This window comes from Canis lupus, chromosome X, assembly GCF_048164855.1.
Source record: "Canis lupus baileyi chromosome X, mCanLup2.hap1, whole genome shotgun sequence".
NCBI lineage: Eukaryota > Metazoa > Chordata > Mammalia > Carnivora > Canidae > Canis > Canis lupus.
The window spans coordinates 29,317,657-29,342,197 of NC_132876.1; the positions used below are offsets into that span (position 1 = coordinate 29,317,657).

The following is a 24,541-nucleotide window of genomic DNA, read 5'->3' on the forward strand; positions in this document are numbered from 1 at the left end:
TGAGCACAGGCCTTGAAGTGCGGTAATACAAATAAATAAATTTGTGGAACTTCAGACTAATGGTAGATTGCCGTAGGGGCAATATTTAGGGTAATGGGTGCCATTTGGCAGTTCTCGAATGACACTGGGTAAGCTTCTAATGACTTCTCTGGCGAAGTCCTCAGCTCAGATATGTTCCAGAGTGACATTTCTTCCCTCTCCTCCCGCCCTACCTCACAATGTGTTCTTGGCACCAGCCTTGAAAATGGAGTTGATTTTTCAGGTTGTTAGGGAACCAGACAGAATTTGAGTTGTGTTGTATTTCTTGATTCTCACCCCATTTAAGGGAAGTCAGACAGCTGAGGAGCAGATGCTACATGCCTCCTTCTGGCATGCCTTGACCCAGAGAAGCAAAGTGGAAAGACAGTTGCAACCGCATGCCAACCTTAACTCTCTCGGGCAGGTTGTTTCTAAAAGGGACATTTTGGGGTGTGGCAAGAAGCCAAGACTCTGTCATCCTGGCTCATGAGCCACCTCCTCTCTCAGCCTGCCTTCCAGTCTTTTCCAAATCCCTACAAAAAGCAACCTTAAGGAGAAACTCTCATCAGACATCTAATCATGCCACCTACAGACATGGCTGAACCAGACACAGGGTTGCTGGGAATGTGATAGGGACATCCTGGAGTCAGAATGAGCCAAACGTGTCTCTCACAGAACCTTCTTTGGAAGGCAGAGAGATATAGATAGCTGTTAAGAGCTTGTCTGGGAGAGCCTTTGTCTTTGGTAATCACAGTCTCCCTGCTCTGGATTCTTTACTCAAAGTGATTTGAGTACTGGCAGCATTGGCATCACCTCAGAGTTTGCTATCACCGTGGAATTTGCTAGAAATGCAAATTCTTGGATGCTACCGCAGACCTACTGAATCTGGAACATCATTTTAACAAGATTCCCAGGTGATTGGTGTGCATATAAAAGGTTGAGAGGTGCTGTTCTAGACTGAACCGTGTGCCATAGGGTGAAGGGGCATTACCAGCTCTTTCCTCTCCTTATCCCTCCAGAGCTACCGTTTAGTGTCTGTGAGGGGAGAGTGCTGCCTTGCAGTCACTGCATTCTACATGCCATCTCAGGGAAAGGAAACTTTCCTACAAGACTTTTCAGCTTCCTCACCACCTTCCTCCTCTCCCATGACCTCCATCCCATGCTGGTGCCCATGGAAACACCTTCAGATTCGACAACAGCCTCTTTTTTTTCCCTTTTGGTGGTACATATGAAAAGTTTGCACTTTTTAAGAACATTTACTTGAGTATGGTTGACATGGGGGAAAAAAGTTGTACATATTCACCTCCTTCATAAAATGAATCCCTGTGAACTGTGGCTAATCCCCAAATCACCACCAAGTCCAAGTTCAACACGGTGAAGCTGCACGTGCCCTGTGCCTTGGGCATGCTCACACCAAACCTACCATGTGCAGGTAGCTTTTTTTACTCTGGCTGCAGAGGTCTTCCATGACCAGGGCCAGCTGCTCTTTGGTTTTGGTAGAGTGAACAGCCACTCTGTGCATCATGTCCAGAAACATGCTCATTTGAGTAACTTTCTTTCCTTAAAATTGAGGCATTAGGGTTCTCATGGTCTTCGGTTTTAAAGCAAATATTCCCATTAGGTATACCAAGCCTTTACCAGCCACTTTCAGCTAGGTTCGTGTATTAGGTAAAATGCTGTCACCCCTAAAGTAGAGTGCGGGCCCTCAAGAAGATGGGTCAAGAACAGGGATGTTCTGACAGAGAAGGAGCAGAAAAGTCCAGAATGGAGACCAGTGCCTAGGTAAGTTTACTTTGGCTGGGATACCAGAGTCAGGGGCCACTCAGAGACCAGCAAAAGGGCAGGCCTGGGCTGGGCCGGCAGAGCAGGAGGGGGAAATTATGTCAAGAGAAGTAGAAGTGTGAAAGAGGACAAATTCTGCCCGTGTTCACCTTTTGCCAAGGACTGACCCCTTTTGGGGGGCAGCTGCCCTAGCTCAAGGCTCAGCCCACACACAGGCTGAGGCTATTTGTGGCTCTACGTCTGGAGCCCAGACATTTCCTGAGCAGGGAGGGAGTTCCTTTTGCGTCTGCACAACACCCACACTCCTGCTGAAGAACACCCATCGCCCCCACCTTGGGTTTTAATTGCACCCTCCTGTGGACATTTTATCTAATTAGATCCAAAGTATCAAAGCCAAAGGAACACAGTCAAATGTTTAATGGGCCAGGTAAAGTATGCAGATAATATTCCTGGCCCGCAGAGAAGGTAGAAAGTTTTGTGAAAGGTCCTCCCAATCTGTTTGCAGTCTCAATCTAGGACGTTCAAAGCGAAATCATCTGAATAAGCATGTTCACTCCCCCAAAGTTAGGAATTCTCTCTTCTAAAATTCTGGCCCTCTCTGGAAATCCGTGCTGTCTTTTAATCCCTTAACCCTCTGTATAAAAATGACAAATCTCCTCTCCACAAAGGAGACTGACAACACCGCCTCCGGAGCTTTATTTATTTTCCAGCCCGTTACAATGAAACCAGCCAATCACCTCTGACTACCCATAATAATGACATTTCAAAATAAATCCAACCGGGAGCCCGAAACCAGAGGATAAAGCTCTCAAGCAGCCCCCACTCTTCTCATTCCATCTTGGGGAGGAGGGAGGAAAAACGCTGAATCACAGAAACCTCGGGTAGGGGTCGAAGTGGGGAAGGTGGGAAACTCATTTCATTTCAGGGAAAAAAAGTTAAAATTGCGGAGAGGAAGAAAAACCCTGTGGCTCACTTGGCTGTCAGCGCAGAGAGAGAACAATAGTTTTCTTTGTGCCTTCCCCCTCAAACCCTTCCAGGCCAGCCAGCCCCCGCCCCCACTTAGGAGAGCAACAGGAAGCTGCCTTCTAGGGGAGGCAGTACACTTCGCTGGAAGCTCACCTTTACAGCCTGCTGATTGCCATCTATTTTTATGGCCCAAATGAACAGCATCACCTTCCTGCCTCCTCTCCACATAAAAAATAGATTTCAAAAACCCATAATAAACCTTGTGAGAAGGTCACTTAAGTCTTTGACTGGCACCACGGAGGCAACCTCTTCGTGCTTCAGTGGGCTCAGCCAGCTGGCCAGAGGGGCAGCTTGGTTATGCTGACCAAGATAACGAAGATCTGTTGGAGGGCAGGAGCAGTGATGCTGCAGGTCTTCCCCTTGGTTCCGAAGACTACATGGCAAAGACCAACACAAAAACAAAACAAAGCCCACCAAAGAGCAGAGAATCAGATCAGGGGAGACATCTCCTTCCCAAATGGACCTAAACAGTTAAATGGATCCTGGCAATTAGAATAATTAGATAATTAGATTGTGACTCCGTGGGCAAAGAGATGGAAACCTGTCTCAGCTAAGTACACTTGGTAGCAAAATGCGCATACTTATAAAAAGAGCATGCTTCTCAGCAGGTATATTTCACGGGGCTCCGGGAAAAAAATTAATGGAATAAAAATGTGCAGCTGATGAGTTAGATTTAGGCAGCCAAAGGGATTTTGCTTGGGGCTCCATTAGAGCCTGCACTCCTAAGTCCCACCATCACTATTGCGCCTCCATCAACAGATTTTTATTTAAGCTAACGCGTTTAGAGCACAATTCCGTGGTGAATAACCTTTAAGGTTACATTTGCCTTTTCCTTGCTTCTTGCAAACAGTGCGTAATCCACGGGCACATTTGTTGGCTGTAAAGGTGTACAACAGCAATTTTTGCAATGACAGTGCGGAGAGGGAATATGAGATCTGTGTGCTAATGAGCTGACACTGCAGAGGCTGGGGCGATGTAGTGTGGAGTGCACTACAAGTGCACAGCAGCAAGACACAGGAGGGGACTTCAAGGGAATCGGAGGTGGCTCTCAGGAACCAGGGCAGCAAAGCCACGCAAATGAGACCTGGCCCTCCCTTGGTGTTTCCACCTCCCCCAAAGCCTGAGGACAATAAGATTTGGTTTTTAAACAACAGACACGTAACTTAAAACGTGTGTACATCTCTTTTTACACACACTGATTGTGTGTGTGAACGCATATATTCTGAAACCATAATAGTCACGCCGTCCTCCTTACTGGGGTCATCTAGTTAAACTGAAAAGTAAGACAGCAAGCTCAATTAATTCCTATGAAATAGGAACATGTGCTCCAAATCAGATGAGTCTCTTCAATAAACTACAATTTACCTCTGAACTGAGATCCCAAATGAACCACCTTTCAAAGCCAAAGAGGCTTTTATTGGCCTCTTAAGACACAGAACGAAGTTGGAGTCTGTCTCAAGTAAACCTCTTGGGGGTGGTGAAAAAAAAAGGAAAAGAAAGAAAAGAAAAGGTTGCTGGTGAAGAAGAGTCTTTAAATAAGTGCTGCCTGGGATTCATTGCAAGGAAACCTTCTAAATACTTTGGGGGAGGAATGTGGAGGGAGAGCCAGCGGAGAGAAGGTACCCACACAGAAAACGTTAGCCTTTGTTTATTCTTCCGAGTTTGTTTACCTGCATACCTGGGCCCTGGATTGCGATGTAAGGAATATTCTGGGAAGAAATCGATTCTAGGGCTAGGATAGGCTGAAAAACTAGGAATTCTAAATTCATTAGACAGGGAAAAGTTTCTTTAATTTTTGCCATCCTGTTCCATACTGAACCAGATAGGAGAGGTGGGTGACCAGATTTGGACTCATCAGGGATTTTCTCCAGTTCTCCCTAGGTCTCCAGGAAGGGGCAGGACAGAGGATCCAAGGGTTTCTTCTCTGCACAACAGTGCAATCAGTTGGAAGAATGGAACCTGGGGTCACCTGCCAGGCTTCAGTCCTGAACTAGTATTTTGTTACGCCAGCATCTGAGATATATGATCTCTACTTCTCTGAGAAAAAGAACCATTAAGGTGGGGTGTGGGGGGGGGGAGGAGGATGAGATACACCTCCAGGGCTTCCATGGCCCCTTGAAACACTTGTTTTCTGCATTCTGAGACTATCAGACTGTGGTTGGACCAGTCATCTTTCTCATACTAAGCTTCTAGGCAGCAGCTGCCCGGAGACAGCTTTGAGATCTGGCCCCCATTCAATGATTGTGACATTCAGAGAGGAACTGTTTCGGGGACCAAAGATGATAGCTTTCCTCCTCTGTCTTCTGAGCTGTAAAGTCTGAGAGTGCAACAGGCAGCTGGGTACACATCACTGGTTTCTGGATATTTCTACCATGTGTGTCTTTGTGTGCATATATGTGCATTTGGCATAACTAAGAGCAAGGTCACTTTGTTGTTTTGTCTTTCATGTTGCCCAGCGAGCCACACCCATTATCTTACACTTTCAAGCCCCCAGCCATAACCTAGCTTTGTAAGCTTTTAAACAGAAGTGCCATGAATTCGGGGTGTGGGGGCTGATCAATTTCTTTTCCTTTCTCATTGTTGTTCCTTTATTGCCCTGGGAGGTTAAGACATTAAGGCAACTCAACACCGATATGAATGACTTATTGCCTCAATTGTTTTCAAACCTGAGCTTTTCACACGGCAAGGATCATTTCCTTAGTGCTACTTGGTAGGGTTCTGAGAGCCCTTGGCAGATGGGTGTCAATCTTATTTGACCATAGAGAAACAGGACCAAAGACCTTGTAAATCAATCATTCCTAAGAAGTCAACTGGCACTCTTATCCCAGTCCCCATCGGTAGAAAGACACTAAAGTGAGGTGAAATAAATATTATTCATTATTATTAACAAATCCTGCTAGTTTTATGTATTTGGTTTTAAATCTGTTCTAATTGATACTTAGGAAGCTGCATTTGAGATTCAGCCTCTTGACAAGATCACAGTGCTGCAGGATTAAGAGTCAGATGTGTGTTGTAAGTGCTGTAGCGACAGGCTGGGATTACTGAAATAAGATGCAAAGTATAGACAGACATTTTGTAACTTTCACACTTAGCTGGAATTAATAAGTTCCTATTTTTGTCAATGTCGGAAAGCCAATGAATGTCAAATACAGAGTATCTCTGAACATGTTCATATAAGGATCTGTACCTTCAGCTAAAATTTTCTTAAACCTGCTAAGTGTCACATTTCTTGCGAAGTACTTCACCCCCATCCCCTTGACCTAAGTCTTCAAATCCAAGGAGCCTGTGCCCTTGGTGACCCTTTCAACGGTTATTGAAAGTCACATATCCTTTGCCACGGAAGAATTTGAAGGAAGTTATATTCAAAGTTTCACCCAATGAAACATAAATATCATTTCTCCCTTGAAACAAAATTAAACCCCAAATGCCAAACTACACCAGCCAAAACAGCAAAACATATTTATGCCATCATTAGCCTCATTGTTGTGAAAACTTTTAGTAAAATAAGCTTAGATGAAGAATTACCGGTCTTTCTCATAAAACAATCCATTCAAGAAAAACCTGTGTCCAACAGGCTATTGATCATTTGGGTTCCCATGGTTTTACTTCTCAAAATGTCCCCTTTCCAGAGGAACAATCACAGAGCACAACTAGGTATTTCAGAAATGGCTTTGGGGCTGATGAAATTCCTCCCTTCTGATACTCAGGTTTTCTGCTGCAAGCTGTCCCCCTCCCCTTTTGCTCCTTAGGACTGTGTGGTCCTTAAGAATCAGGAGGGTGAACAATACTAGGGGAGGCAGAAGTAGCTTCCCAAACAGTAATCTGAGCTCTCTTTTCCTTCCCTTCAGTTTGCCAGGCGTTCATCACTTGTAATGAGTTTGTTGTCTTATCAGTTCCTATCAGAGCTCTCTCAGTAAGAAAGGTGATATTATAGGACAGAAAGAGGACAGGGAACCCAGCCTGATCTGTGCCTCAAGGTCACTTCTTTGCAGAATTTCTCATATTTGCCTCCTAAATATTAGGCGATTGTCAAATTCAGCTCATTCCTACAACCAGGAGCGAGCTTTAACAGTCAAGTAATGTACATCCTGAATTGACTCAATCAAGAGGTTTCTTTTTTTTTTTCATCCCGTCTGAAGAAATTTCCCTGAACAACCATGCTATTTTTTCTTTCTTTTTTTTTTTTTCCAGCCAAAAGAGGAGTGGGGGGGGGGGGGAGGGAACACCAGTTTGGCAAGGAGGAAAATAAAACTTTTGCATCTAACATTATTCACAACAGAGTTTTGTGCACTGCCTTAAGTCCCTCAGCAGGATCCTACGGAGATGATTTATGTCGCAGGAAACCTGGATTGACTAGAGCCCCTAAAATGTCTACTGAGGCAATCACTGCCCCCGCCCCAGCACACAGGCAGAGTCTAAGTCCCACAAGCAAAATGCAAATGAGGTCCCCAAGGTCCCAAAGGGAGGAAAAGCAGATCTACTTACAAGCATTAGTCACAGAAAAACTATTGGAAGAATCCAAGTGATCTACGTGGTAATTCAAATGGAAGGGCTTCTCCGTGGTGTTCTGGTTGGTGTTGTATAACTGCACGGCAAAGCGGAAAGCGCTGTGCTCCTGCACCGTGTTTCTCATGAAAAGTCCACCTAGAAGCAAAAGGAACCGAGATTTGGCTCACGTCCCCCCCCCCCCCAGCACCGGCTACAAACTGGGGGGCATTATAGATAGGGGATATCTCTCAACGGCACTGGGGGGTGCGGTGATTATTGATTTTCAACCTGAGTGTCTTTCTAGACTCTTTGTGAACTCCAATTTTGGCCAAGAGAAACCTTGTTTTCCTCTTGAGCGAGGAGGAAGAGGCCGGAGAGAAGGGGGAGAGGGGAAGAGGGGGCTGCTTTGGGGTAGGCCGATGGCAGCAAGCGCAGGACTTGCTTCTTTCTCCGGCAGTAGCTTCCTCTCTACCCCCCCCCCCAACCCGACGCCCATCTCCACAGGCTGGTTCATCTTTTCCTGGTGCAAAGGGAAGGGCTGGGAAGAAAAAGCATTCCATTCCCCCTGCTGCCCCATCCCGTTCCCGGTAGCCATCCCCCATCCCTCGGACAATACAGGGGTTTGGTTCAGTAACGGCAACGATTCTAACTTCTCGACTTGTAAATATGAGCCAGGAGCTGAGAGAACTCTCCGCCAGCGCCCGGGAGCCGGGCTCCAGACCCACACAGCGGCGATTCCTGAATCCGTGGTCTGCGTGACTTCGCCGCCGGCTCCTTGCCTCACCCCCGCCTCCCGCCCCATCGGCCACCCGCCCCGGCTGCCGCCCGGGTCTGGGGGATCCAGGGTGGGCTTCCAGCTCCCCCGGCTCTAGCCGGTCTCCCGCAGACGGACACGCGGGACGGGGCGCCCTGGCGCGGCCAGACAGGCGGCACCACCCCGGGACAACTTGCAGCCGCGGCGCGCACGCCATGGCAAAGTCCAGAGCAGCGAGCTGAGAAGCCGCGACTCTTCGCCCCTTTGCAGCCTCCGGCCTCCCGCACGCCTCCCCGGCTCGGAAAACCGGGCCCCCCACCGCTCCCACCCCGGCCCCAGGAGACCCCTCTCCGGTCCCCGCCGCTCCCCAGCGCAGCCGGCTCCCCAGGGCTCAGCTCCCCGCCGTTCGTGCCTGCTCCCCGTCCCCGGTCCCCCGCCCAGGCCACGCAGGATGGGGACCCGCGGCCGCAGCAGCCCCGCCAGGGCAGCGGTCTCCGGCGCAGGGGAGCCCGGCCCGACCCGCTGCTCGCTCGCTCGCTCGCGCTTACCTATGCTGATGGTGTTGGGGAATCCTCCGTGAGAATGACCCAAAAGCCCCAGGACTAAAAGGAAGACCGCCCGGAGCACGTTTTGCCCCATTTTCTTCTGCCTGGCCATGCTACGCCTAAAACGAAGCTGACAAGAGCATGGGCGCAACTCAGGAGTCGTCAAAATAATAATAGAAAAAGAAAAAGAATTCGCCGGCTCTTACACCCCCTCCCCTCAACTTGCTCTCTCTCGCTCACTCTTCCTTTCCACCCCACACTAGTCCTCCTCCTCCACCGCCTCCTCTCTCTCTCTCTCTCTCTCTCTCTCTCTCAATCTCTGTCTCCCTTTCTTGCTCCCTCTCCAGGCTCTCTCACACCCCCTCCCCGCCCCCCACCTCACTTCTGTCTTCACACCAATCTGGAAGGCGGGTTCATTGGCTGCAAGCTCCGTTCGCCAAAGCGATCTCTCTCCCTATCACTACGAGAGACAGAATGACAGAGAGAGAGAGAGAGAGAGAGAGAGAGGAGAGAGAATAAAAACCTAAAACACCGAACAAAACAAAAAAGACAAAACACCGAGAAACAAAACAAACAAAAAACCCCGAAGAAACAAAAGAGAGAGAGAGCAAGCGAGCGAGACAGACAGAAAGAAATTATAAAGAATATCCGAGACTTCTTCCCCCAGAAGATGGTGGGTCTAAAGAGGGGAAAAAGAAGGAAAGAGCGAAAAGGCTCGGCGCCGGTGAATTGGGCTCTTCCAATTGGGCCGGTAGGGGGATATTGATCAAAGTTGATCTGACGTGGAATTAAAGCCGCACACCGCTTAGCTCCACTGCAAACTGCAGCCCCGGACTGCAAAGCCTCGGCGCTGGCGTTTGTCAACACCGGAGATGGGATCGATAGAAATACACTAGTCTTCACGTGGACTAGCCTTTCACGCGGCAACTGGCCCTTTAAAAAAAAGAAAGAAAAGCTGCATTGCCTCTGCGTTTGTGTGTCTGTCTTAAAGAAGCGGGGTCCTGGGGGGGCGGTTAGCGGTTACTCCGGAGTCTTTGTAGGGACTCGGAGAAGCAGTTCCCATCACAATGCGCCCGAAGATGCTGCGCATGCCTGGTCTCTGCCGCTCAGTTTTTACAGCAGAGATCCGAGGGCCAGTGAACAACCCCCCCCCCCCCCCCCGCGCCCCGCAACCCCACGGCTCTGGGAGGCCAGTACCTCCCCTTACCCAAGTGCAGAGCCGGGCCGTGGCGGGGAGCCGGCGGTGATGGGCGGCGTGAGGCTGTTTGGGAGGGCGTAGAAAAGTATGTGCGTGGAAGTGGTAACTAAAAGGTTAATGAAAAGGACGCTCAGTCCCACCGGCAGACGAAGGAGGAGAGGGGTGTGGGAATGTGCGGGGATAAGGGTGGGGATCGAAAGTTAAGGTAGGAGGAAACTGTCCCTAGCGGCTTTGCTCCCTTGCTGGAGCGTCTAGACGCAGCCTGGGCCCCTGACTGATGACCCCAGAGGCAATCAATTCTGCCCGGGTCCTCTTTTATTTCCTGTTCTAAGGGGAGGAAAGAACCTTCCAAGATGGGCAGTGCGGCCTGGATCTCCGTTGGGGGATGGTCGCCTCCACAAGAACCTGTATGGGGTTATAGACTCTTCTCCCTAGCCCCTTTCTCGGGTGGTGGGGAAAAAAGAAGCTTCCTTATCTCCCAAGTCATTCACTCCTCCCCCAGCTACTCGGTAAGAGACAAGTTTTATTCCTCTCCATGCCAGCTACTCTGGTCTTCATATCCTTTCCTCCTGGTCTATGGGAAAAATGAATTTTTCCTGCCAGTGTACAGGAAAGTGGTCTACATGGGGCAGGGGCCCAGCTGATCCACCAGTTACTCTAAAACTTTGGATTTGGCATGACACAAATTGGAGCCTGGAATAGAAAGTTTCCAAACCCTACAGCAAACAGAAAAAGGGTTCTAGGCTCTCCTCAATTTTATATCCATTCTGATAATGCAAAATCTCTATCCCACCACTCATGGAAATCTTTTATCTCCATGTGGCTAGTCCATGGCTAGGAATGAGGGAGAAACCTGGATGTCACAGGAGACTGAATTTGCAAGTGACTGGAGCATTAGGGCAAAGGACTTGGCAGACTAGGTTGGCCACCCCCTGAGAAGTGTTGAGAGTGACATAGCATGGTTCAGGAATATAGGCTTAGGAGACAAGACTCGGTTCAAGACTGTATTCTGTTACATATAGGCAGTGTGTGACCTTGAGCAACTTTCTTCATCTGAACTCCAGTTTCCTCATCTGCAAAATGGGAATATTACTACTTTCCCTATAAAGTGGTTGTGGATTAAATACGGATCAAATAAGTGGATGCAAAAGCATCTAATTCAGTGCCTGACTCACAGAAGAATCAATAAATGTTAATTTCCAAAATCCCTTCCCTCTTTCTCACCTTTTAAAAGCGCCCTTTCTCCCCTCATGCTGTCAGCCTCCCCTTCCTCCACCAGCCCCAGACCTCAGACTCTGCTGCCAAGTCTTTGCCAGTGTTCCATCAAAATCTTCCCATCATGGTACCTCAGGAGCCCTAGAGACAGGAGAAAATCTGGTAGATGAATCTTTACTAAGGTTCTAATGGCGGCAGTGACAATTTGATATGAAAAATGACATTTAGAGAACCTCGACTCTGTGCCAGGCACTACATGGCTCTCCTTTTAGATAACATAATTGCATTGTAATAGGAGCCTTCAGCGCCTTGACCCAAAGGAATAACTCTAATGAGGAGTTTCAGTTTTGATTTCAGGTGGGGAGACACTAGACACTCACTTTGGATGGAGGGGGATGGCTTTCAGCACATCTCAATTCATTCCTGAAAGCATCCCCATCCATGCTTGGCTAGCCATTAGAAAAGGTGGATGAAGAGACATGTGGCCATCTTCACTATCAGTTGGCTTGAAGAGTAATGGGGTGGATCAGTAACCAAAGATGAGAGGAAGAAAGGCATTTCAATGCCTCTGCACTTGAAAATCCTCCATTGGATTCATCCCTGTAATGGCATCTATCCTTCCCATTTTCATTCTCCCCTGCCCATTACCTGTTCTCCTCTCTTTTATCTGCTGCCACTTTTTTTTTTTTTAACTTTTAGCTGTCAGTGGCAGCTGTTGGCAGAATTGGATTAGTCCCATCTGACCCAGCAGGGACACAGTGGTGAACTAGGCATATTGCTGTTGGTTGAAAAGTCCGTATAATACATGCAAATTCTTTTGCATTCAATCCCTCACGCAAGAAAGCAATGAGATGCTTTTTGAACTTCAGCTTTGTTTTTCCAATGAAGAGCCAGAGATTGTACTAGCAGCATCAGAGCTGCCAGAAGTTGCCGACAAAGCAACAAAGCAGCAGAGCCCCACGTCTAGCTCTCTGTGGTTGAGAGGTATCTCTGCTGGGTTCGGAATTACCTGGTAGTCTTCGGACCCATAGTCTGCACTTCTAAATGAGCTCTATGATACAGTTTAAGCAGCAAGAAAAGAATTCCTTGCAGTTCTTATTGAGAAGTTGTTTGCACTCTTTCATGAAATGGTCAGTCAGGTATAGCCACAAGAGGGGACACAAGAGAGGCACAGGAAAATACGTTTATTATACTCACAAGTTTTAGAGAAACAGAGTCACTGTATGCCATGAAGGCCATACAAGGCAGGGGACCACCAAAGCAGTGGACTCAGCCAAGCAGATGGGGAGAGAGAGAGATTGACCCAAGGCAAGTGCTTTTATCAGGACGAGCACACAGCAAAAGGCATGAGGTGATTTCATTGGTACATTTGAATGCTAGTAGGTCACAGTCAGGGGAGGGCAAGGCGGGGAACTTGTGTCAGGGGCCAGCCTCATCACAGTGGGGCACCCAGTCACCTGGGTGGGGTGCTCACAGCCCGTTTGGTGTGTGAGGATGTTGAGGCAGAAGGAAAATACGAAATCTTAAACTTTACAATACAAAAGTGAAAATAGTGCTTCTCATGACGTTTCTGTTCATTTCAGGCTTGGGATAGGGGCACTTGGGTGAGCAGAAAGAAATGTCAGCCAGTGGATTTGGGGGAAGAGATCTAACTACACATTGATCCTCATAGCTGTTAACTCGATACCTTGGAAATAAGGAAAATAATGACAAAAATCATCCTGATTCATTGGAAGGAAACTGCTCCACCCTTTAAGGATAAGGAAACCAAGATTCTGTGTCCTTTGCCTAATGGAAAGATAACTTTCTCACTGTTTGACTTGAAACTTTGATATCATCAATGAACGTTTGACCACCTGCTATGTGACAGACTCTGGTAGGCACCGGGGATATAAGGAGGCAAGGCCATTTCTGCTTTCAATGAATTTCAAGTTCAGAGAAGGGGCAGATGTATTCAGTGGCAATGACAATGTAACATGGTAAGTGCTGTGAAAACAGTGAGCACCAGGTACCATGGGAGTACAGAGGAAGGTGTTCAAAGATCTGAAACAAGATACTTCCCTTATCCCAGATTCAGCCACATGCCATCAAAAAGAGAAGATAAAACAAAGTGATTTCTAAAGACCCTTCCTGCTCTCCTGTTCTACGCTCCTAAAGTTCCATAAGGCAGGATCATCTTAGGGTCAGAAAAACTGTCCAAACTTTAGCCTACAGTTCTAATCAAGGAACTCCTTTAGGTACTCCCGATTCCTTATGGCTATCTCTTGCACTTTCATTCCTGGATTAGTTGGGAAGAATAGAGTTCAGTCATACCTGGAGACCAGGTTGGGTGTAACAAATAAGAAAGCCTGGGTCTTTCATCTAACTTCTCTATCATTCAATCTTCTCTATACTACAGAAAGCTCTGTAGAAGTCCTCTATGTAGATGTCATCCTTAGGTGTTGCTGAATAAATCCATAGCCCTGCAGAGCTGAAATTCTAGGCATGGGCCTAGTTGGAACTGCTTCTGGTAGGAGTTTATGGGTAGCTCAGAGAAGAAGTCTTAGGAACTTGGGTTTGATATGCCCAGAAATGGATCATAGCAACTTCCAGGAGGAGACAGTTACACCAGGTGAGCGTGGCCATGGAAGCAATTGTTTATCTTGAATTATTTTCAGATTGGCTTGCTTTTTATAGATGGCAAGGGTGTTTTGTTGAGAACTACTTGTTTTGTCCTGAGGATATCTCCCTCCAGGAGCTATTTACGGGCCTAATTACTTGGAGATGATCTTTCCCCTTTAGTACCTCTATTGGAACCTTTTCTCTCTGGATGAAGCACTTTCACATTGCCTCCTTTAGGTACTCTCAGGGCTAGTGACCATGCTCTTGACTCCTTCAGTTCCTAGGATGTTTCATGCTTCAGGCAAGACAAGACCCACTAATACTGGCCTAAATAATAAGGGGGATGCACTGCCTCACATATGTGGAAGAGACAGAGATAAGACTGCTTAAGAATTGATTAGATTCGGGCAGCCCCAGTGGCTTGGCAGGTTAGCGCCCCCTGCAGCCTGGGGTGTGATCCTGGAGACCCGGGATTGAGTCCCACGTGGGGCTTCCTGCATGGAACCAGCTTCTCTCTCTGTCTGTGTCTCTGCCCCTCTCTCTCTGTGTCTCTATGAATAAATAAACAAAATATTTTTTAAAAAAGGATTGATTAGACTCAGTAGTTCAAAAATTTTATCCAGGACCTAACTTCTTTCTCCTTTCTCCTTTTTTCACCCACCATAGCATGGCAAAATGTCTGTAGCATGTCTTATCTTCACATCTGCACCACATCTTATATCATTTGTTCAAAATGAATCACATGAACATTCATAATCAAATCCTGTGGTCCAGTAATGTCAGATTTAGGCTTGAACTACCTGAACTAATCACCTTGGCATGGGGGGAATAGGGTTACACCCTATCCATAGCGTCAGTTCTTCCCCAGCCCTCTCCAAACCACATGAGCAACAAGCAGTGGGGGAGGGAGATATGGAGGTTGAGTGGCAACAACCACAATAACCACTAAAATCCCTGTCTTGCCAAAGGTCTGCTCCCTGAGAATTGTTGGTAGTAATCATTTTACTCTTGAAATCTCTCCAGGCCCATGGTAACTTGCTGAATGGTCTTGTCTTTGGTCCATTTGAGGTAGGCTGCTCAATGGTGAGATCCTTCTGTGACTTTAGTAACTCATCCCCCTAAATTCAGTTTGTGATGCATCTGCCTGATATTTAATTCTGCTCCTAAGAAAGTAATTTTATACTGAGTGTCCAGGGTGAGAAACGAATGTAGAAATAATTCCTTTTCCTAGGGGGAGAGGAGAACAGGCCTTTGGATCTTTTCAGATAGGGATTTAGTGACTCTTCTTTATGTCCTCCTCAGGATAAGCAGAGGTCTGGAGTGTTACTCCATAGACTGTGAAACCCAAGGAATCAGAGAGGTTTAGTGAATAGCTCAAGGTCACACAGCCCAGGGGTGGGGAATGGAGTTTCTTATCCCTCTCGGGCTTTATCCACCAGACCAGAGTCCCCTTCATGCTGTGAGAGAATTGAATCATAACAAATATATTCTGCTGGGATGAGTACAACTTAGCAAGTAATTATCCCCTGGTGGGCTCTGAATGGGCTTGCAAACTGCAGATGGAAGTCACACTGGCTTTGAGACTCCCACTTATAAGTTCTTATAAGTTGCAATGTCTCTCTGATGGGAAGTGTTAATTTATTGTGAATTATTCCAGATTATCTCCCGAAGATGTTATTGTTGACGTTTTAATTAATGTATGCTTTTTAAAGTATTTATTCATTATTATTACTATTTTTTACTCCTCTGAGAAGGTTAGGAAGTGTCACTGTCAAATAGCACAGGCAAGTCTGGGGAAATTGACCCCCAGCCTAAAACTCGCCCTGCCTCACAGCCCTAATTGGGGATGGGTTGCATATTCGAGCAGATTTGGGAATTTTATTGAAGGATTCTGGATGCCGATCAGTTGAGGAGTTATGCTTTTATATTTGGCCGGAAACATTTTCATTTTTCAAAGTACTTATGAAAACTAGAAACTGACTCTGGATTCTGAAGCTTACATGACTGTATGTCAGGAACTGAGTCAGCATCATGTCACATCATATGAAGTCAAACAGACTCCCCCCACCCTTCCTGAGGCATGTGTATGTGTGGGGGTGGTAGTGATGAGATTGGGACAGCTGAAGCGTATGTGTTAGATTGAATGAGTGCTCTAATTATTCACTCTTTCCTGCATTCATACCTTTATCATGGCCCCATGTGGGCAGTTTATTTCTTTGCCCCTTAATTTTGGGCTTGGCAATGTGACTTGCTTTGGCCAGTGGCATATGGGTAGAAGTGACAGGGTACCAATTCCAGCCTACATTTTGAGGAATCTTATGCCATTTTGCTTGCCATCTTCACCTTTGTGGGTGTCATGAGAAGAACGTGTACCAGATAGTTTCCTGGTCCAAGAAGGACGAATGATGTGTGGAGCAAAACTGGCCCAGTTGATTCACAGGCCTGAAGTGAGAAACCGAGCCATCTCAGTTATTATATATTACGGTCTGTAGCAGAGCTGCCCGGTTGAGATTAGTCTAGATCAGCTGAACCACGGACGACCCACGGATGGGTGAGAAGTGAGAAATGATTTTGTTTTAAGCTACTAAGATTTGGGGCTCTCTGATATAGCAAGTATCTGGCAGTGGTGAGGTTCTATGAGTGATCTAAGGCTAAGATGACCACGTATCCTGGTTTGCCCAGGACAATTCAGTTTATGCCCATTGTTCCAGTGCAATTATTACTGATGCCCCCTTTCACTCTCAAAAGTATTCTAGTTTGGATGATAAACTGTCTGGTCTGTGTAGCCGAGGCAATGAGTGGCTTCTGGGTTGCTTCAGGGGCCAGATGGAAGACTCGTTATCTGTTTGTTTGCCACTTATACCACATAATTTCTGTTTCCCAATCTGTTTGATTAGGGGGTTTGACCCTAGCTATCTTTAGGAATAAGGTATTTTTAACACTCTCTTAGATAGGGGAAGGTCTGTGTTTCCTGCTTTAAAAGTGAATTCAGCATATTTAGGGGAATGAAAAGATAACTAGAAACAGTTGAATTTTCAGATACTTGACTGTAGCTAATTCTTACAGAGGAATTGCTGGATTTGCTAAAGTTAAATCTGTTCTAATCTGTATGCCGTGAGCATATTCTGTTGAATCTTCGTGACATCACTTCTCTGAACATAATAATATTTTGAGGGAAAAGAAAAGCATCACATTTTTTCTGGGTGATTACCCCCACACAGCCAAAATCAGTGGTTTTCTCCTTTGAAAATAAGGTATTTTCTAATTTAAGAAAATCTAGTATGTGGAAATACAAATTTGGAGAGAGTAGTTTACTAAAGGATTCACCACATGTTCCCTTTAAATAGTGAAGTGCTCTCATGAAGTGGTTATGAGTTGGATGTGGTTTGCTCCCCAGGGGATAAGTGGCAATGTCTGGAGACTTTTTGATCGTCACACCTGGCAGTGGGGAGTTGGGGAGGATTTCTACTTACACTTAGTAGGTAGAGACCAGGGATGCTGCTAAACTTCCTATAATGCACAGGACAGCCCCCAACAGCAAGGCATTATACAGTCCCAGAGGCCAACAGTGCCACTGTGAAACCCTATTTCTTGTACTCAGAATAGGAGTTTTAAAAAGCCAAATGATTTCCACACACCTTTTCAGAAACGTAAATATAGTACCAGGTGTCTGAAAACCTGGATTCTAATTGCAGTTATGCCCAAATTATTCTTTCTGAGGCTCAGTGTTTTAGCTGTGAATTGGGAATATATCTTATCTGCCTTTCCATATAAGGCACTGAAGAGATATAGATAGACAGACAGATAGATAGATGATTAATAGAATCCACTCAATATTGTGACATTCAGATTGGTAAAGTTGATTAGTTCAAGTTAATGAAATAAGGAAACGTGAACTTTCTGAGAGAATTTCTACTGCTTTTACTTTTTTAAACATTCTATAGCAATAGCTCTCCGGTGAGGAAACAGGTCAGAATTTCCATACTTCCCCAAACCTGACACCAAGGCTTTCTGACTTCCTATGCTGTTTATGCCTTAACTCATTGCAAGCTACCTACAGTTCTGTTACTAGACATCAGTGCTTCAGGTTACAAAAATATCTCTATAGTGATCCTCAGAGTGCAGGGCTAGTCAGAAAGGTAGTTGCCACAGTCTCCACTTAAGGTTGGGGAATGGCATGGACTCTGCTTAGTAGCAGCAGGGAGAAAGACTAAGAACAAGGTTCACAAAAAAAAAAAAAAAAAAAAAAAGAACAAGGCCCACCTAGTTTTCAGAAACTCTTCAGGGCAGAGAGGACTGGCTATATAATTTGTGGGGTCCAATGCAAAATGAAAATTCTGGGCCCCTTGTTCAAACGTCCCAACTTTCAAGACAGAGACAGCAGAGCATGATAGCAAGCATGGAGCCCTGTACAGGTTAGGCTGATGAAGCTGGCCCTGAAGGCAGTGCCTGCTCTAAAGGAGTGCCTCCCTCCTCATTCCCCTGGGCTCTTGACTCTAGCCCCCAGGGAGAAACTCATTCACTAAAGGTCCTATAAGGTCTAAAGGAAATGAAAGGGCTTCCTCTGGGGAGGCTGCAAACAGTTCCACACTGCTTCTTCTGGCCTCCCTCAGTGGGTAGCCCCAGTCCCAAGAGAAGTTTCGAGTTACAAAGGAAGTGGGAAAAAAAATCACTTAAAATCACTGTATTTTGGCAGGAGGCCAGTCAAAGAGTGGTCTTACAATCTTACTTACCCTGTCATCCAAACTCACATTGAGTTCCCTAAGGGGAAGATCATTTTACATCCAGAGGTACCACATTAAGAAAGTCCCTGTGAGGCAATACCTTTAAATTCAAAGCAAAATAAGACAAAGCAAAAACAAACACCCTGTCCCCCTCAAAGTTTTGGTTAAAAGTTTAGATTAGTGTCATGTTTTGCTAATAAAGGGGAAGCAGTGACTCCTCCTCAATTCTGATTTGCCTTTACTCAAATTGCTGATATATACAGATTCAGTTGGTTTTTCCCCTGATGGTTATGATGATGACAACGAGGTCAATGATCATGGTGATGATGATGACTAATATAGTTCTTCCCAGGGACCAGGTACTTGCTAAAAGATTTAAGTGTATTGTCTCATTGAATCCTTACAGCAATTCTTTGAACTAAGTACTGTTACTGTCCCCATATTTAATGCAAGCCAAAATTAAAAGCATCTCATACAAACTTGAAAGGAAAGAGACCCCCGAGAAGCATCTACTAAACAAGGAACGATAAATGGAGAGTAATTGCACAAGTTAGACTGCGAAAAGTGTCATTGCCTTTTCTGTTTATTTAAGGATGCTTACTCTATAGTATATTTTGTGAACACAAAATTCATTTTTACAAGCTTTTTATAATGCTTGGTACCCAGAGGCTTCTCAAATGAGTGCTGAATGAATTAATGAATTAATGAATGAGGGCTTCCATGAACTTACTCAAGATCTCTACCTTCTTAAGTTTCTTGAAAACATCCTAAGCTCTTTAATCATAAATTCTGCCACAAGGGTTTTGAGAAACAAAATTTTGTCGTTGGAGAAGTACACTGTACCTTCATTTCAGGCAAATCATACCTATGTTATCAACCTTTCTGATATGGTTGTAAACTAAGGCATCATTACCACCACCTTGTGGGTGTTTCCAATAATTGCAGACCAATTACTCAAGCACAAAGCCACAGCATCTTGACTATTGAAATCTTACACTTCCCATCAGTACATTCCTTGACTTTTGCTTAAGTTAGATTCATGGCAAACAAGTTAAAGCAAAAAATTTCTATATCTTTTATTGCAGGTAAAAGGACAAGGCCTTTTGAGGTGCAGAGCACTGTGGAGAAGAGTGGAGGGTGAATCTGGTGAGACAAAAGGAGAATAAACTTTCTCTTCTTGCTACTTCACGGTCAAAACTTACCCATCCTTTCTGACTTCCTTTCAGCATTCTGTTAGATAAGTGGTTGGTACAGTCCACATGGTACTTGGCGGAAAGCAGTCCTTGTGTTACCATTAAGGAATGGATGGCAGTTGAGAAGAATTGGAAGCTTGAGTCAGTATAACATTTCCTGTTTTTTTAAGAACATGGAAATTGACTGAGTGTGTCTGTAGCTGGCCACAGTATGATAAGAGGCTGGGTGGTGAACGCCGACAAAGTGGTAATGGACATCAGCAATTTGCTGCTATACCTTATAATATGGGCAAATCTTGCTTTATGCAATGGGCATGCATCTAAAAAATTGTGTGGAAAATGAATTTAGGTAAATTGAATTCTATTTTAAATCCAGAGCACGTGCTTGTCACTTAAAGGAACTCTGGAGGAAATCATTTTCTCAGGTGAAAAAATTGGCTGTTTTGTCATTTTTGTGGTTTCCTATAAGTACTGGGAAAAAAAAACCCCACAGTCTCCTATAATTTAGAGGGAAGATTCCTTTAAATAAAGAGATGTAGTTTGGGCCTATTTGTTTTTCAAGGCTTCTGTTACCAAAGCTTAAATCAGGAAATATCTGGCTTCTCTTGAGTCCCAATATTCCAATCTGGTATGTTTTTGAGGTATACTTCTGAAGCAAGGTCAGTAATTTGCCAGATTATCTGGTTCAAGTCGAAGTGTTAATGAAATATATATGATATCACCCTCCCCTGCCTCAAATTGCCACCATTCATTCACCGCTTCACTGAAGCCTTGGATATATAACATAAGCTGTAAATTTCAGGTCAGTGGGAGAGGAATTACAGTATGAGCTATTTATACATCAGGTGCTTACTATGTGCCAAATATGTGCTAAGTGATTTAATACATTAGTTCGTCTAATCCACTTCAAACCCATGTTGTAGGTACCACTATTATTTCAATTTTATAGCTAGTAAAACTAGGGTACACACACAGAGATTAAGTGACTTGCCTAAGGTCACACAGCTCCAAGTTGCGGAGGTGAAATGAGATCCAGGAAGCCTCTATGCCACCCTGCCTCCACATCACACTGTGTATGTGTGTGTGTGTGTTCTGACATCCCAGCTACTTTGTGTGTTCTCAAAGGATAGGGAGCCTCTATGCCACAGAAACTCAGGGGCTACTCAACCAGCATTGTGGACTGGAGCAAACAAAGACTTGGGTAAGAGTTTGTTTTTATAAATGTCTGTCTCCACCTTAGCTAAATAAAGCAGATTGCTTTCTTCAGGGGATGGAGGGAGTACTGTTTGTGGGTCCTAGAACACAGTTATTTACTAAATGGTGATCACGTGCCCTGGAAGGGTTAACTTTACAGTCTGAGAGGGGATGAGGAAATGTGAAGAGTGCATACTGGTTTCCGTCCATCAGAACTATGGTGGGTGGTTTAGAGTGAAGACCACTCTTCCTGGGTTCAAAGTCCTGTGTCCACAGGATGTTAGGGCCATTTGACTTCCTTGGGTCTCACAGTCCCCGTCAGTACAATGGGGATGATAAAAGTAGCACATACCCCACAAGGCTATTGTGAGGATGGAATGAGGTAATTAGAGGGCAGAGAATAACACCTGACACGTCATAGATGATCAGGGATGTCAGTTACTATTGTTATTAGCTCCGGAGCCAAGAGTATATTTTAGCAGAGATCCCCCTGAGCTGCCTTGGTTCTGGGGGGGCTCTGAGAGAGAGCATTTTGCTAAGCTGGACAAAGCAGGAAAGGCTTGTGTATGTGCAGAATCTGTCAGCATTTGAATTTATTTAGCCCTGGCAGAAAATGGCTTCCTGCTTGGAAAACAAAGAAAAAAATGTATTTTAAAGTGAAGGAACACCTTTTAAAAAATACTCAGAAGACTTATTAGACAGAAAACAGCTTTTACAGAGCGACGTCGTGGTGATGGAGGGGAAAACATTGTCAAGTGTCTGAATCAGATTGCCTTTAATGGAGAAGCGGAGCCGAGCATGGCAGAGCCAGCTGGGATGATGGGGGGAGAGGGGGAGGGCAGGGGGATGCAAAGGTTTTGCCAAAGAGCCACGGAGATTGGCCTGTGCCAGCGCAGAAGCCACTTGCCAATGAAAGCTGCAGTCACTCTCACCCACTGCCGCTCTGCGGTAATGAATGCATTTTTGATTAGTTTTGCTGATTACCTGCTCTCTATGCACACAGCGCAAAATAGAATAGCCGAGTCTGGGGCTCCTGGTGAAGACTTTAGAGGCAAGGGGGGCGGCAGGAGGGCTTTGATTATCTTTTTTTATTTCTCTCTCCTCACCTGCTCCTCAGTGTACATTGAGATAACGCTGGCTTTTCCCAGCAGCAGCCGAGAGGCCAGAACCTTGGGGTTTTTTCCACACATCGGTGCTGTTGCAGGGTAATAAAACTAGTGCCAGAGGGGCAAGGAGCTACACAGAAGCCCCCATCCGCTCTCCTCTGATTTCCTTGTAGTGTGCAACTGATCCCCTCAACCACAGGAGACAAATGTCTTTGCATATATTGAAAAAGAAATTATGTCTTTGATTTCCTAGATACATTACAAGTATTTACCAAGAGCTGAGAATTAGGTGGGGAAATAGGTTTTGGGCTCAGAAGGCAATGTCTCTGAAGATTTAGTGCAATTTGGATGGGAACACAAACTTTGGGAAGGAAAAACACAAGTTATCAATTTTGGAACAATTTCCTCTCTGGTGCTGTAAGATGAGAACTGAAATCCAATGTTTATAATCAAATGATTCTTCTTTTTTTCACATCAGATACAGTGGATTATTTTCATGTATTTTCTCTGTGCACAGGCTATTAATGTTTTTCTTTTTGGTTATTGTCATTGTTCTGGATTTGGCATTGCACGAGGACCAATCTGTTTCTTACAAGTGGAGGCTAAGTAAGTGGCCAGATTCACCCGAGTTTTAGCTCAGCCCCAGACTGAGTGATCCTGTCTAGAGCAAGCACTATCTGCTGTCTGGGTGAAAATGGAGAGGATGGCAACTGTTTGCACACCTGGATCAGGTCCAGCCCTATGTTTAGGAGGAGTGAGTTCTTCCTTTGAGTTTGATTTGGGGGGCTTATGGGGCTTCTATGTCACCTTCTTTTTTATCCTCCCCATTGGCCTTGTTCTACTTTCGGAGATTCCTGTCTTCCACCTGTCCGTTGGGACGCGCTCTGTTAAAACGGCGGCACTTCCTACATTCGGTGCACGGCTTCCCAACATTTCCCCATCATGGCACGCAGTCAGCTCCTCAGAACTGGAGTCAGGAAGCTGGGAGACTCGGGCCACTCCAGGGCCTTGAGACCTGAAGGCACTTAGTAAACTCAGCATGGCTCTGATCCATCCACATGACACCATCACCAGTCCTTCAAAAGGGTCACTACAGGGATGCCTGGGTGGCTTAGTGGTTGGGCATCTGCCTTGGGCTCAGGGCATGATCCCGGAGTCTGGGATCAAGTCCCACATTGGGCTCCTTGCGGGGAGCCTGCTTCTCTCTCTGTCTGTGCCTCTCTGTCTCTCTGTGTCTCTCATGAATAAATAAAATCTTGAAAAAAATAAGGGTCACTACATTGTTTATTGTCCAAGCTGGGATGTTTTGGAGAGTGGAAGAGGACACTTAATAATTAAACCAGGACATCAGATAAACTGTTTAATCTAGGAAATGTGTTCACCCTAGTCAATTACACCCTAACCCAGGTTAGTTTTCCGGACTAGTCCTGCTGATACCAAACCTTGGAAATGTGTGCTCTTTTGGTTGTTTCCTCCATTAGCCCATTTCTTTATCTGCCTTTCTGTTTATGCAGCTGCTGTCACTGCTATTATATATTTTTTTAGCCTCCATTTTATAGACAAATAGATAGATAAGAGGCTAAATGTTATCCCCCACCCCCACCCCATGTTTCCATCAGAAGTAAGCGGTCAGGTAGCATGAGGGTCTCTGGGAGCTCTGGGGCAAATCGGTGCTGTTTGGGGAGATATATATATATATATATAATTTTTTTATTTATTAGAGAGAGAGAGAGGCAGAGACACAGGAAGAGGGAGAAGCAGGCTCCATGCCGGGAGCCCGACATGGGACTCGATCCTGGGTCTCCAGGATCACACCCTGGGCGGAAGGCGGCGCTAAACCGCTGAGCCACCCGGGCTGCCCTGTTTGGGTTTTACTAGCTTTCTCTTTTGGTATTTTTCTAGTCTCCTGTGTCTTATCCTCTAGCTTCCCAGTGCTCATATTCCCTCCCATGTCCAGAACCTTCTTTCTTCTCTCATATTCATTAAAACTTAACTGTTCTCTACAGTATTCCATTCCCTCAGGACTTTGCCCTCTGTTCAAAAATGAGTGCTGAACAATTCATGTATTAGCCTCCCTAGACAGCATAGTCACATTTTAATAGGGACCTTTGGAGATGTAACTGCATTAGTCCAGTGAAACAGCGATAATGGTGGGAATTCAGTAACCCTGGCAAACTAGGGTGTTGTTTTGGTGATAAGATACAGTCTCATTGTGACCTGAAATATACCATATAAGGCCTGTGTTGGTCAGGGCCTTCAAAGGTGGATAAATTGTAAATGCCTCTGGACAAGACTCTTGCAGTCATCTGAATGACATGCTCTATGGGATTGTGCCATCATTTTAGATTTACTTGAATTTGTGAAGAGGCAATAACAATGCTTTTCATAATGGTAGAAGTTGATGAAAGAGTAAAGAAGAAAAATAATCCAGGTTATGTGCCTGATCTGCTCCAGGCAGAAACATGAGCTCACTTCGGAGTGGTAGAGATTTGGAAATGGTTATCTTTTATCTTGTCTTCTTGGTATGATGAGACATAGATTGCCTAGAGGATGGACAAGAGCTTAGAGCCCTCCATTTTAGTATCTTCCCCATCTGCATTCCTTTGAAACGAGAGATTAAAACATCAGGCATCAGAATTCTTTGGGAAATCATTTTCAAGGGACAATTATAACTTATTTCTTTGTGGGGCACCTGGG

At 45.4% G+C, this 24,541-nt stretch overlaps 1 protein-coding gene across 8 annotated transcripts in view; it reads right to left on the bottom strand.

The window, feature by feature from the left end:
• Positions 1–9,900, bottom strand: part of GRIA3 (glutamate ionotropic receptor AMPA type subunit 3) — a 276,246-nt gene extending 266,346 nt beyond the window's left edge. Inside the window, exons 1-4 of one of the 8 annotated variants that reach the window (XM_072817305.1) lie at positions 9,821–9,900; positions 9,416–9,546; positions 8,617–8,743; positions 7,312–7,470 (exon numbers count right to left, since the gene is read on the bottom strand). In XM_072817305.1, the coding sequence (XP_072673406.1) occupies positions 7,312–7,470; positions 8,617–8,725 (268 nt within the window). In that variant the 5' untranslated portion in view covers positions 8,726–8,743; positions 9,416–9,546; positions 9,821–9,900. Of the gene's footprint in view, positions 1–7,311; positions 7,471–7,964; positions 8,082–8,616; positions 8,934–8,990; positions 9,370–9,415; positions 9,630–9,820 lie in introns of those variants that run through there. The other 7 variants (XM_072817306.1, XM_072817304.1, XM_072817303.1 and 4 more) reach the window with 7 other exon arrangements.
• Between the last annotated feature and the right edge of the window lie 14,641 nt (positions 9,901–24,541).